The sequence below is a fragment of the Hyperolius riggenbachi genome, chromosome 5 (genome assembly GCF_040937935.1).
Source record: "Hyperolius riggenbachi isolate aHypRig1 chromosome 5, aHypRig1.pri, whole genome shotgun sequence".
In the NCBI taxonomy this organism is placed as follows: domain Eukaryota; kingdom Metazoa; phylum Chordata; class Amphibia; order Anura; family Hyperoliidae; genus Hyperolius; species Hyperolius riggenbachi.
This window is the reverse complement of record NC_090650.1, coordinates 411,274,087-411,289,388: the sequence shown is the minus strand read 5'-3', so window position 1 is coordinate 411,289,388 and position 15,302 is coordinate 411,274,087. Positions and strand designations below refer to the sequence as shown.

The 15,302-nt window shown below is 46.4% G+C and overlaps 1 protein-coding gene across 5 annotated transcripts in view; it reads left to right on the top strand.

The window, feature by feature from the left end:
• Nucleotides 1-15,302, top strand: part of DEPTOR (DEP domain containing MTOR interacting protein) — a 153,040-nt gene that overhangs the window by 45,501 nt on the left and 92,237 nt on the right. For all 5 annotated transcript variants that reach the window (XM_068234933.1, XM_068234930.1, XM_068234931.1 and 2 more), the window contains one exon: nt 1,339-1,429. In XM_068234933.1, coding sequence (XP_068091034.1) covers nt 1,344-1,429 — 86 coding nt within the window. In that variant the 5' untranslated portion in view covers nt 1,339-1,343. The remainder of the gene's footprint in view (nt 1-1,338; nt 1,430-15,302) is intronic.

Here is a 15,302-nt window from a genome sequence, read left to right as displayed (position 1 = left end):
AATGATTGGAAACTCTGACAAAATTGCTAGGGTGTGTATATTAACCTCCTTAGCGGTATGGACAAGCTTAGCTTGTCCATTACCGCCGGAGGGTGCCGCTCAAGCCCTGCTGGGCCGATTTCAATGAAATAAAAAGCAGCACACGCAGCCGGCACTTTGCCAGCCGCGTGTGCTACCTGATCGCCGCCGCAGCGGCGAAAGAGGGTCCCCCCAGCCGCCCGAGCCCAGCGTAGCCGGAACAAACAGTTCCGGTCAGCGCTAAGGGCTGGATCGGAGGCGGCTGACGTCCATGACGTCACTCCGCTCGTCGCCATGGCGACGAGGTAAGCAATACAAGGAAGGCCGCTCATTGCGGCCTTCCATGTTAATTCTGATCGCCGGAGGCGATCAGAATGACGCGCCCGGAGCGCCCTCTAGTGGGCTTTCATGCAGCCAACTTTCAGTTGGCTGCATGGAATAGTTTTTTTTTAATTAAAAAAAAAACCTCCCGCAGCCGCCCTGGCGATCTTAATAGAACGCCAGGGTGGTTAATAAATTGACAATCTAACACATACCATACAATCTTTAGAAAGATTGAAGAAAAATATCTGGCATTCCGGATCGATAAAAATCGAAGAAAACGGGAAATCGGATCGGATATTTCAGTCGAATGTAAAAAAAAGCTTTCGATTTTTTTCGGGAGATCCGATCGTTTTTATCGAATTGCCGTAAAATTGGATCATTTTATTGTATCGTGTGTGGCCACCTTAACTCTTCAAAGATCTTACACTGATTACATAATCTATAAGGGTCCTTTTCCACTAGCAGTCGCAATCGCTAATCACAAATGCCAGCAATTGCGATTTTATATTAGTTTTGTTACGTAATTGCGATTTTTCATACTTCGTTAAATAGTAACCCTAGCGCTTTGACCACTTCCCCCAGAGGGGTTTTTACCCTAACGGACAAGAGCGATTTTCACCTTTCAGTGCTCATCCCTTTCATTTGCCAATAGCTTAATCACTACTAATCACAATGAAATGATCTATATCTTGTTTTTTTCACCACCAACTGGGCGTTTTGGGGTTGATATTTGTTTTCAGTAATTACTTTATTTTCTATGCATTTTAAAGGGAAAAATACAAAATACACTATTTTTCCAATTTCATCCCCTATAGTTTAATATAAACACGGCTACTGTACATAAAACCCACACCTTTTATCTGCCGATTTAAAGAAGAGCAGTTTTATTCATGACGTTATTGTCAATACAGGTCCTCTTTAATGTGGGTATTTGCACCATTTATCCATATGAAGCACTGTTGTACTGATGGATCTCTTCTTACTCTTCTTCCCCAGGTGAGATGGAAGAACTCTCCTTGCACTTGCTTCAGAGCATCGCAGAGGCGGAGCAGCTGGGGGAGATATTCATCATTGGAGAGCAGCTGAGGTGGGTGGAGAGATGGAGAATTCTCTGGCTACACATTACCCTGTCCTGTTCTGTCCTCTCCTGCCCTGTCCTGTCACTTTTTCATTTCCAGGTACTCAGAATGGCTCCAGGAGTAGAGCCGCTCGATAAGAGTCTAACTCTGGTCCGCATGCCTATTAAATGGACCACTATTGTGAAAAATTGTAAAGTATAAAATACATGTTTATAAGAAGTACATTTTGCCTAGAGTAAAAGACACCATGCATTACTTTTCTCCTATGTTCCTATCACTGACAGAAGACATAAAAAAATCTTACAGGTTTTGGACTAGTCCATTTACTCACAGGGGATTCTCTGAACTCTATGGAAAGGATCTATAGAAGGATGCTAGCCAGCCTCCCTACTCACTTGATGCTATTTTGGAAGTTGGACTGAGCAACTCCCCTCGGTAAGTGTTTTTGAAGAAAAAAAAAAATGGGAATCCCCCATTAGGAGATGGGCTAGTCCAACACCTGTCAGATCTGTCAGACTCAAGGCCGGATTTACCATAAGGCCCTGTAGGCTTGTGCTTACAGGCAGAAACGGGTAGGAAGGCTGGTGGCACTGCAGCAGTGTGTAGCCAGCAAGGAAGGGGAGTAGGCAGGTAGTGATGTAGCTTGCGTGCTCTGATCCAAGGGAAGTACAAATACTACTGCAATTATTACATACATGGAAGAAGGAGAAGGCGGAATGACCAGCACTGCAACGTACATTTATTCTTCAAAAAGTGAGGCACAGTCCGAATGCATAAATACAAGACGGTAGTGCAGCATACACGGACATACCGGTGCTCGGAGGTGTGGTGGTGACGGTGGGTGCTGGGCACTGCTCGCCTTGTGCTTACAGGCGCTTTATGTGGGAGAGGCACCTCCCCTACCTGAATGACCTCCTCCTCCTGATAAAGGGACAGCTGCTACTGCGCTTACTTTTCTGCAATAACATGCCTAGACGCTGCTACCCCCCTTCCCCCTTGGGTGTATGTGAGCTGGGGATACCCTCATGTCGCAGGTGGTGGTGCAGTGCGGAACAGAGAAGGCAGCAGGGAGGAAGCTGTCCTGGGGACAGGAGGAATTTCAGCATCCGCTTCCAGCGGACTCTGCACCTTATCCCCCCTAAGCAGCTAGCAGGAAGCCGCTGAGACACCTGTACAAAGCCCTCCACCTGCTGACATGCCACCCACCTTGAGGAGAAACCCCGCACTTCCCTGCCCTGCACTTCCAGCCTGAGCAACCACAGATCAGCTTGTTGGTGACATGATGCAGGGATTAGAGTTCAGAATATTTTTACTTGGAGGTGTGGCCCGTGTTGAGGGGCAGATTTATGGCACCGAGAACACCTGTGCCTATAGGCTCCTGAACTGTAAGGCTCTGGTCAGACTTTTAATGCCTACTGTAAGTGACAGCAACATAGGAAAAAGTGATTTATAGTGCTTTTTATTCTGGAACAAATGCACATCTTATACCTATGCATACACATGCGTATGAATTTTATATATTTTTTTGCAATAGTGGTCCTTTAAAAGCAAGCAGCATGTCTTGTTGCTATGGAGATGGGCAGAGAGATGATTGCGGAGCACGCTGGGGAGATAGATGTATGGAAGAGAACAATGGGCTCAGTGTGTGCTTGGCAGAGATGATTCGGATCTAGCTACCGTGCATAAGGTAGATTCTCAACAGGGACGTCCCTAAACGGCTGCCTCAGGCGATAATCATCTTGCCTGTGTACACAGCAATAGTTCAGGTGAGGGGGAGGTGGCATTAGACACAAGGGAACTATATAGCAGAAAGGAGGGGGGCTACCAGACACCAGGAAACTGTATAGGGGAAAGGGCGGGGTTGGGGTGCACTAGACATCAGGAAACTTTATAGGGGGGGCACTAGACACCAGGGAACTGTAAAGGGGAGGGATGAGGGCCATTAGACACCAGGGAACTGTATAGGGGGGGGGGCACTAGACACCAGGGAACTGTATAGAGGAGAGGGAGCACAAGACACTAGGTGACTGTATAGGGTAGGGGGGCACTAGACAATAGGGGGCTGTATAAGGGAGGGAGCGGACCACTAGACACCAGGGTACTGTATAGGGGAGGGGGGCACTAGACACCAGGGGTCTGTATAGGGGAGGGAGGGGGCCACTAGATACCAGGGAACCGTATAGGGGAAGGAGGGGGCCACTATACACCAGGGAACTGTATAGGGGAAGGAGGGGGCCACTAGACACCAGGGAACTGTATAGGAGAGAGCTCTCTGAAGGTAAAGAGAGCATAGAAGCTTCATCCCAGAAAGAGAGCACTACAAAACTGGTGTGCACGGTTCCACTGCCAACACTGTTGTGTTTAATGGCCCAATGAGAAGGCATCCTAACATCATCCTAACATTGGCTGTTCAATACTGCAAGTACAGCAGAGCGATCATATCCATAACAGCTCCATAGTGCTTGTGCTTCATGCCAGATGACCGTACTTAGCACTGACTTCATTACATTGTGCTGAACAGTGGAAATAATGTCAGTAACCCGAGACTCGCTGCTTTGTGATGGATGAAACTGTTTAGCAAGTAACACGTTTGTAACAATTGCATAATGCTGGTTGTTTCACTCCGCGTAATCTCGTTAAAGATTAACCTTTCGGCAGTGGATGGGGAATCGTGGAATTAATGTCCGCTCTTTGACATTTACTGCTCTACGGCAGATAACATTAATCAGTAAAGCCTTGTGCACATGTACGAGGCGTGTCGTCTGGAGGGGGGAAGGGGGTGGGATCGGGAATGAATCCCTCAGGGTCCTTTCACACTGAGGCAGTGCAGTATTTTTACCGCACCCCACCGCCGTGCAATACTGGGACAGTGCGGCGCAACGCAAGTGACGTTTTCGCCGCATCCCCGATGCAGGTCCAAAATTACGTTAGCCATGCATCGAGTTGCGGCGATCTGCGTCGGCCTGGATGTCATGTTAATCTATGTCGACGCGTGGCTCTGGCCTGTGGTGGGCAACTAATAACCCTGTATGATGAGCTGACAGAAGGCACTGCTGCACATGCGCTATACTATACAGTCAACTAAGGGGGTTACACAAGCGCAGAAGAGGAGTTATAGTGCTTTGATAGTTATTCTAGGAAGTCTGAACACCGGCTTCTGTTGATGATGCGATCAGCACAAGCTGGCACTAGGGGAGCAGTTGGGAGAGGAGAAGTCTCTGATTGCTGCTGCAGCAGATGGATCAGGTGAGCCACGCTGCCGCTGCTTGTAGCTATACACAGGGAGCGGAGGGGGCACAAGGGGGAGCGGAGGAGGACACATGGGGACAATGCAGGGAGCCCCCGACATTGCAGCTGCGCAGGGGTTCGCAAGTCAGGGACTGCCTGTATTTGGCGTATAAGACAGGGAATTTTTTCTCCCCATTTTTGGGGGAGAAAACGTTTTATATGCCGGAGAATACAGTATGAAAAAATTGTAGGGTGTGTGGCCACCTCAAGGAACAGCACTGTGGACAGAAATGTGCACAGCGACGATTTCTCGGAGTGCAGAGGTGCGCAGTTGTCTGTGTTCCTATGCACTGTCTGATGTATTTGCGCATCATATACCAATACCTCAAAGCAACGCACAAGTGTGCTCAGGCCCCCGGGCTGTTACAGCATCTGCTCTGGGGTCTGTGTAAAAACAGCGACATGGTTACTTAAGGTAAGACTGGCATCTTCGAACATGCAAAGACCGGTCTAACCCGTTATGTTAGTTTTCTTGTATGAGGTCAGTTCTGCTTGAAGCAGTTTAACCCCCTTCCACAGCCAAGATTTCTGCCATTTTCTGCACAGAAAAACCGATTTAAATTAGAACTCATGTTATTCAATGGGTTAGTTCACACTTGAATGCGTTTTTTGCGCAGTTAAAAAACTGACATCCTACAGCATAATTCTGCATATTATGTGCATCTTCTCTATCAATCACATTAGCTTCTGTGAAAAAACACTTGGTGCCCAGAAAAATGCATGCACAAAACTGAAAGACAAGTGTTTTCCGTGCCTAAAATGTAGAATACAAGCATAAATGTCAATGAACACCCCTCAACTTGCTTGTACTTTTAAAAAACAAAAACTGCCACTTACCTGGGGCTTCTATCGGCCCCCTGCAGCTGGAATGTCCCACGCCATCCTCCTCCAATCACCCGTACTCTGCCGCCAGCACCGGTGTAATTATTCATCTCACTAGATAGAAGTTCGGCTGCACGGCCGTGGCTGCACGCGTGCTCGCTCCCGCATGCGTCAGCGGGAGCTTGCTGCGCAATACGAAGTTTTCCTGTAGTGCGCCTGCGTAGTATACTCCCTCTGACGTGCACGGGAGCCAGCACGCGTGCGTCCACGGCTGCCTTCTATCTAGTTAGACGAATAATTACACAGGTGGCGGGGAACGCGTTATCCGGAGGAGGACGGCACGGGACATTCCAGCTGCAGTGGGCCGATAGAAGCCCCAGGTAAATGGCAGTTTTTGTTTTTTAAAAGTGCAAGCAAGAAAACCCCTTCAAAGAAGAGTATTGGCAGAATTCGAAGAATACTGACACTTCTGGATACCCTGCCTTATCGGTATAGATGTTTATTAAAATGCTCCTTACTGTAAAACTAATACTATCACTTACTAGTAAAAAAGGCCCGTTAAATAACGGGCGCTTGGCCAATGGGCATGTGCCCGGCCTCGACCACTGCCCACAACGCGCACACAGCCCTGGCCCACACGCGCATGTGCACAGCCACAACCCACACGCATGGCCACGTGTGCCCGTGCACAACCGCTGCCCTAAGTCCACCCACGTGTCCCGCATGCACGGCAGGCACAACTGACACAGGAGGATGCAGGGACAGGGAAATTATTATATAGGATATATTATCACGCCTAAATGCGGCATATGACCACTCCATCAAATACATGTTGTTTGGTCAAGTATATATACTGTATAACAAATAGGTTTTGATTCAAAGCTGTGAAGTTTTGCAAAATGGGCAAAATCGAAAATTCTGTACATACTGTATATTAATGTCTTGTGCTAAACAGCTTATTACTTCTTGCATGTATGCATAATATAACGCCTAATAATAATACTACATTTCTAACGCCTGGCATGGCAACGTATAATATATGTAGTGTCATTGTGATTTCACATACGTCTTTGTGCCTCAGTTGCACATATGTATGTGTTGCGTTAGGCTAGAGTGTTATGTTAATTTGGGAGAGGGGTAGATTTATTCTTCATTATTATTATTTATGTATTTATTTATTTTTTTTACAAAATGTTAAAGTGAACCAGAGACTAAGCACCCTCATGTATTTTACCATATATATCAGTGGAAACATTAGAGAAAACACCTACACTGCTCTCTGTTTCATTATTCACTGCTCAGCCTGCTTGTTTCTAATCAGCCCCGATAAAATCCCCGACTGAGCATTCAGTCTGGCTTTACGCAGGAATAATTATAGCTGAGTCATTATAGCAGAGCCAGAAGGGGGCAGGCTTGGGCTTCAAAAAACATCAGAGAAGACAGACTCAGACTCATGCTCGCATCCAGGACTTTACACGAGCATCACCCCTTATCTGGAACTCTCTTCCACAGCCTGTACGTCATGCTCCAAACCTGGACATCTTCAAAAGCACTCTTAAAACACACCTTTTCAGACAAGCTTATAACATTGTATAGCCCTTATTTACTTATCTGTCACAATGTAATCAGAGGCAAAATGTCACTGCCTCATCCATCCTCCACCCCCTTACCTAGTGTTTCCCCCACTACCCATTAGATTGTAAGCTCACAAGGGCAGGGTCATCCTCCTAATGTTTACTGTTTTTGTAACAATATTTGTGCTGCTTGGAACTCTGCTGTACATTTTGTTAGTGTATCTATGTTCCCCTTGTCGACTTATTGTGTTTTGTAAAGCGCTGCGGAATATGTTGGCGCTATAAAAATAAAAAATAAAATAATGATTCCTGAGCAAAGTCAGTCTGAATGCTCAGTCGGGGATTTTATCAGGGCTGCTAACAAGTAGGCTGAGCAGTGAAGGATGAAGCAGAGAGCAGGGTAGGTGTTTTCTCTAATGTTCCCACTGATATATATGGTAAAATACACAAGGGTGCTTCGTCTCTGGTTCACTTTAAATCAGCCTATTTGTTTTTTTTTCTTAGTGGAACTATACTCAGAATCAGAATCTGAATCAAATTATTCTTCCTCTCAAATTAGTACTTTCTCTCTGCTCTCAAAGATTTGCCACAGCATGATAACCTAAAAGAAGTTTTTTTTCTTCATTACAATTAATGGAACCCCCCCCCCCCCCCCCCCCCCAAAAAAAAAAGAAAAAAAAAAGGAAAAAAAAGTCTTCTTTGGTTCCACTTTTGCAGGGAGCTCAGAGAGGATTAGAGGAAACCCGGGAAGTCTCGTAATGGGGGGTAGTTATACTTACCTGGGGCTTCCTCTGGCTCATAAGGTGCGTGGGCTCCCTCTCCGGCCGCTCCGTTGTTTTATAATCCCCCCCCAATAATCTGGCTGCGCTCTTCTGCGCATGCGTGGCCCGGCAGCGCATGCACTCCCCAGTTGCGCTCCTGCAGCCGGGAGTGTATTGTGCTTGGGAGTCGCAGAACACTCCCGGAGACACGTGAGCACAGCGGAATCCTGCGCCACGCATGCAGAGAAGCATGCGACTGGCCAGTTTACCGGGTGGGGGGGGGGGGATTAGAAGCAACAGGTAAGTATAAATACCCCCATTATAGACATCTCAGGTACCCTTTAAGCCGCAGTATTTACAGTAAACGTTAAAAAAAATTCCCCATTGTACGGAATGTATCATCCTTTGTAGTACACTAAGTTTCAGGTGTTGCGTGGAGATTGTTGTTGCATTATTGTTCATTACTTGGCTTGCTGGGTCTGCAAAACTGACTTACTACAAGTAGTTCAGATGCAGTTCAACATACCGCTTAACCGTGTTCACTGGTGCCCACCATGCTAGAAGTGAACCACATAACCACTTCCAGTATGTAATGATTGTGATGATTGTGGGGCAGGGGTGGCACCAAGTGACCTTCTAGAGCTAAGGGGTGCTAAGGGGGAAAGCATGGCAGGAGGTGGGTCCACCCATTCCCTAAAACAGTAGGCCGTCACAGCAGATCGGATCTTTAAAGTGACTCAGAGCTGAAGAAATTAAAAAGTTTTATACATGCCTGGCTGTTGGAGAGATACATAGAGGGCGCACTTCTCCTGCATAGACTGGCTGAAGTGACGGGACCTGGTACCGGAGCTGCAGACAGAGGACGGCAGCTCTGGTACACTTTAAAGAGGAACTGTAACGGCAAAACGTCCCCTGGGGGGTACTGACCTCGGGTGGGGGAAGCCTCAGGATCCTAATGAGGCTTCCCACGCCGTCCTCCGTCCCTCGGGGGTCTCGCTGCAGCCCTCCGTACAGCCGTGACGTAATATTTACCTTCCTGGCTCCTGCGCAGGCGCTCTGACGGCTGTCGGCTCCAAAGTAGGCGGAAATACCCGATCGCCGTCGGGTCCGCTCTACTGCGCAGGCGCAAGTCTCCGGCGCCTGCGCAGTAGAGCGGACCCGACGGAGATCAGGTATTTCCATCTATTTCCGAGCCGAAAGCAGCCACAGCGCCCCCGCTGGAGCCAGCAAAGGTAAATATTGAAATTACAGTCGGGCCTGTCGCCAGCTGTTTAGAGGGCTGCAGCGAGACCCCCGTGGGACGGAGGACGGCGTGGGAAGCCTCATTAGGATCCGGAGGCTTCCCCCACCCGAGGTGAGTACCCCCCAGGGGATCTTTTTTAAGTTACAGAGTCTCTTTAAAGCAGGAGGATTAGCCATACTATGCCAGGGAAAAAAACCACATATATAAGTAGATAAATACTTGATCTACTTACATAACACATGTGTTGTACTATCCACGTTTTGATTTCAGTGAATGTTATATAGTAAATGAAGAGAATTCTGTTTTTGGTGGGACCATGTCTTTTGCCCACAGTTTAGGCTAAATCCTGATGTCATTTCTGCCCTTTACTTTTTTTTCTTTTCTCCTTCAATCTCTGAGTCACCTCAGCCTTGCTTGTAAACACAAGTGAGCAGAGGATCATGTTTCAGATAGGCAGCTAGGCAGGAAAATAAATGGAAGAGGAATATATTCTAGAAAATAAAGAACCCCCAACATGCAACTGTTTGGCACTGACTACTAAAGGGCCAGAGCTCCTAAAGTATGTGATAACTCCAAACCATAACAGCAGAAAAAGTTTTGCATGCAGGATTAGCATCTTTATCACTTAATACACTCAGACCAGTTGCTGTTGAAATTTGATTTTTATGGTGACAATCCCGCTTTAGGATCCCAGACAACTCCTGTGCAAAGTGCTGTGATTGCTTACACTTGTACGCGCCCGTCGAGTGACGTCATCTGTATCCACCGGCAGGAAGATGGATCAGGTAATGATTGTCGTCGGGGGACGTCACTGTGATCCAACTTCCTGCGTTATTAGGTGAGTATTTATATAAACTCTTCCCCAGTCAGTTTTCTGTCACTGCTGGTGAGATTAAGCCAGTTTAGTAACATAGCAATAGGGGATACGAAGCCTGTGGCGGCAACAGGGCCCCTGGAACAGAGGGACCCAACAGGGACCCTCCTTCATTTGCTGAGAGATATATGGATGTTTCCTTTTAACCTCTTGACGACCAGCTAACGCCGATCGGCGTAAACTGGTTGTCTGCGGGTTTCCATGGAAACGGCCGCTTGTTCGAGCGGCCGTTCCATGTCAGTTCACGGAGGGTGTCTCCGTGAACTGCCTGCGAGCCTCCGATCGCAGCTCGCAGGCGAAATGTAAACACGCGGGGAAGAAGTCCCCGCTGTTAACATCATATGGCGCTGCCTCTGGAGCTGATTCATCCCATGTGTCCTACAAGTATTTATAAACTTCCATTCTGTCCGTTCAGCTGGAACTTTTTACAGGACCGGCAGATGGAGACGGCACCTAGTTGGATTCTTTTGTGGTCAGTATAATGTCTGTTCTCCTCCGAGGGCTCTGGTCTGGCGGGAGTCGGCCAGCCGTTCCCATGACTCCGGTAGCCCTCAGCCGTCTCCCAGGATGCCGATCGTGAGGTCTGAGTGACCTCTAATGAGGGATTCTAGGAAACAACTCTTGGCTTCCTGGAAGGAGGAGGAATGTACGAGGGAGAACAGATAAGACTATGTGAACGTTTAGGTAGCTGACTTTTATTTTTCAGCTAGTCTTTATGCCGGTTTCACGCTTGTTTTGTGCGATGCTGCAAAAAAAAAAAAAAAAAAAGTACTTGTATGACCTTGCAGCAGGGTGACATGCATAGCGCTGCTCGGTGACGTACTCCACACTGGGCAGGAAGTACATCACTGGGATTCCCATCGGTCCGCGGATGCGCACCACGCTCCATCGTTTACACTTTCTGCATCACCCATAGACTTCCATTTCCCCAAGCACTGTACGTTAAGCATGGTGCTTGAGGTAATGCGCTGCTGTCCTTGAAACGGCTCGGATACTTCCAGCGCACCGCAAAGGACCGCAATAAGTGTGAAAGTCTCCGTAGACTCATTGCCTTTGCGGCCCCTTGCGGTAAAATAGGGGAATGCAATGCAGGAATTACCTGCAAGTATAAAAGAGGCCTTAAAGTGGGTTAAAATTCAAAATTACATTTTTGCCCTAATGAGCGCACAGTAAAAAATGAATATAAAAGACTATGGGCTTGATTCACAAAGCGGTGCTAACTGTTAACACGCCTGTGAAAACCCCCTTAGCACGTCTAAACAAGCTTTTCGCGCATAAAACTTTACGCACGCAAAACTTTATGTGCGTAAAACTTTACGCGCGTACTGCACAGAGCGCAGGGCGCGCCGCGCGAAGTGCCCATTAAAGCCTATGGGACTTAGCGCGCGTAAAGCTTTGCGCGCGTAAAACTTTGCGCGCGCAAAGTTAGTGCGCGATCTGATTGAGAAATCCGGTGCTAACCTTAGCACCCTGGTTAGCGTGTCTAAAGACTTTAGACGCGCTAAGTAGGTTAGCACTGAATCAAGCCCTATAAGGCTTAACACACACCATACAATCTTGGTTGTTCAATCTTACCACTTTCATGTAGTATGAAGGCTTATCCAATCAATCATTCAAGGTATTTTCAATCTGTTGGCCTTTATCCAGTTCGGCCTATCTGGACGAGCTTCCTTGTCCAGATAGGCACTGCTGCTCCCGCCGCATGGTGCGCGCGATCGGGCACCCGCCGCTAGCCCACCGATCTGTGAATGGGAATGTAATTCCCATTCACCGATCTAACTTCCCCGCAGAAAAGCCGACGCTTTCTATCCAGAGAGCGCGGTATTTCTGCCCCCAGGAAACTTCTCTTCTGCTTTTAAGTTCCTGGATGCGAGATCGTTCGCATCCAGGACTTTTTTCACTGTGGCAATCTTGTGGCCAAATAGTAAACTGCACCCACATACATTTTAAATTAAACAATTATGTTATTTTACATTTAAAATAAGCAGTTTCCCTCCAACACCAAAAATTACCCACATACATTTTTTATTAAAAAAAAAAATTAAAGAAAATACAATAAAAACAAACAAACAAAAACTACATAAATAGTTACCCAGGGGTCTGAACTTTTTAAATATGCATGTCAAGAGAGTATGTTATTATATTATTTAAAGGGACTCCGAGCAGTGCAGAAACTATGGAAAGATGCATATCATTTTAAAGCTCTCTTTCTCCTCTTTCCAATGATATATAAACTACCGCCCTGCGCCTTCTAGTTTTCGCTATTTTCGCGATTGAAATTGCCGCGGTCGCGATTTCAATCGCGAAAATAGAGAAAACTAAAAGGCGTAGGGCGACGATTTAGGTGTCGCCAGAAAGAGGAGAAAGAGAGCTTTAAAATGATATCCATCTTTCCATAGTTACTTGTATTACACAGGACGACACTTTCCCCAGTGTCAGCAGGTCCATTCAGCAGAAAAAGTCGCCCTGTGTAATACAATATAACTATGGAAAGATGGATATCATTTTAAAGCTCTCTTTCTCCTCTTTCTGGCGACACCTAAATCGTCGCCCTAAGCCTTTTAGTTTTCTCTATTTTTGCGATTGAAATCGCGTCCGCAGCAATTTCAATCGCGAAAATAGCGAAAACTAAAAGGCGTAGGGCGACGATTTATATATCATTGGAAAGAGGAGAGAGAGAGCTTTAAAATGATATGCATCTTTCCATAGTTTCTGCACTGCTCGGAGTCCCTTTAAAATTATAAGCTTATAAATAGTGATGGACGCAAATTGAAAAAATGCACCTTTATTTCTAAATGAAATATCGGCACCATAAATTGTGATAGGGACATCGTTTAAACGGTGTAATAACCGGGACAGATGGGCAAATAAAATACAAGGGTTTTAATTACGGTAGCATATATTAATTTCAAACTATAATGGCCAAAAACTGAGAAATAATGAATTTTTTTCATTTCTTTCTTAATCTTCCTGTTAAAATGGATTTAGAAAAAAATAATTCTTAGCAAAATGTACTACAAAAAGAAAGCCTAATTAGTGGCGGAAAAAACAAGATATAGATCAATTCATTGTGATAAGTAGCAATAAAGTTATAGGCGAATGAATGGGAGGTGAACGTTGCTCGGATGCATGAGATTTTCGGCAATGCGGTGCTGAACCGGTTAAACTACATAGATTTGGTAAATCTGTACAACCAAGATTGTATGGTGTGTGTTGAGCTTAAGACTGCTCTGATGTAATTGCAATGCATATTTATGCCTCATTGAGGGCCGAATCCGCAGTTTCCCTGAAGGCAAATTGCGCGGTGAAACTCCGCCATAGGGAATAATGCAGCAGCTGCTTGCCATAGCGATTCGGACCACATTTCAGCATTTTTCCGCGCGAGTCGCAGCAAATCCCATAGCCGTGAACGGCACGGCTTCTGGGATTCGTTTGCGTACTCGCACAACAGGAAGTGCTGCCACGCGTCTTGTAGGATGCACGGCGACTAGTGGAAACGGGCCCTTATGCTAACTGATAACATTGCAGGCAGCAGGAAAAATTATCAGATTGACTCCTAATTAAGTGATTAGTGAGCAAATAAAGGAGAGAAAGGTATCTGTCCGATCAAAACATGTGACCGATTTCGGCCCGGAATTGGTTGCATCATTGGTTGGGCATGCTCTTGGCAGCACTGATTTTCATCCGATTCGATAATGATTATCAAATTGGATGGTTGATTCTGATTTGCCGCCAAGTCGAGAGATATATGGCCACCTTTACACTTTAACGTCTGCACAAACACAGTGCTGAACATAGCATTGGAGAAGCTTCAGACAGCAATCACAGGAGCTAATTAGAACAATTACACGTAATAATGGGCAGAGCAGGATCATCCACCAGGCAACCTAGGAAGGTGCCTTGGGTGTAGTGGGCGTCAACGGGCCTACCTGCCACCTTCTGTGACCTCTCTTCTCTTCAGCTTACCAAAAGGGCCATAAGGAGGCACCAAATCTACTACCTTGCCTAGGGCCCCATTACATTTGAATCCATCTCTGATAATGGGCTATTGGATTTCAGTCTAGCCCTACGGAGAGCTGTGCAGTGTCATTTCTGTGAGCGGAGGTATGCTTTATGTTACATATTAGAGATGATTGAGCTGTGGCGTCGCTTCCATTCGGGATGTGGCTGAATGGCTGTTATTGGGCCTGATGTGCCCGCAGGGGGATCCCGCTGATTTATTGCTCCGCACTGAGCTGAACTTGTGCCGCTGCCAGCTAGACTTCTGCTGAATAAAAAGCTTTTATGGATTGAAGGCCTGGCAGGTGATCAGGTCCTGCGGGAGGGGGAGGCTCTGCCTGGCATCACCTGCACTGATAGCTCGCATTCAGTGCTGTATACAGTGTTTCTTGGCTGGGATCTGAGCTGTGGCAGGCACAGACTGGCATGCAGGTTGTTTGTTTTATCCCATTAGCTTCCCTCCAAGTGTACCTGTCACGCTACTAAGCCTGACCTGACCTGACTGTACAACCAGAGTCGAGGCCTGATTTATAGTTTCTCCAAATCACTTTTCATGTGCAGCAAGGTTTCTCCTATTCCATGTGCAGCCCCCTCTTCCATGTGTAACACCAGTGTACAGCAGTCGTCTCCCATTCCATGTGTAGCCCCTTCTTCCATGTGTATTATCCATGTACAGCAGCCCCTTTCCACGTACAGCCCCCTCTTCCACGTACAGCAGCCCCCCACCCCCTCATTCCATGTGCAGCTCCCTCTTTCATCTGTAACATTCTAACCAGCAAGCTCATGGTGACCCAGAACTCATTGGAGTGTGTAAGGGAATCTGTAACATTCATGTACAGCAGCCTTTTCCTATTCCACATGCAGGCCCATCTTCCATGTATTGTTATGGAATATGAGGACGCCATCAGTAATATTAATACTGAGTGGTGCAAGTTGTAGAATAATTGGTATCCGATTGTGATTAGGAAACGTCAGGCATAAGTACCTCTATCTCATGGCAATTTCATCTGTTATTAAATAAAATGCACAAAGTTTATGTATCGCTTGGAGCTGCGTGCAAATAGTCAATGCAGATGACATATTCATAGTTAATATTTAAAGAGGAATTGTTGGGAAAATAACATAATGAATAAAATTGTAACTTTTTTTTTTTTTCAATATTGATATATAAATGATTCAGGCAGTTAGTTAGGCAGCTAGCAACATCTTTAGCCTGGTCTGGTGCAGCACTGTAGAGGGTTCCGAAACTAGTACAAAATATACCTGGTCTCCCACAATGCTCGGGTAAGTTCCGTACAGCTAATCAGCCTACTGGGAGGG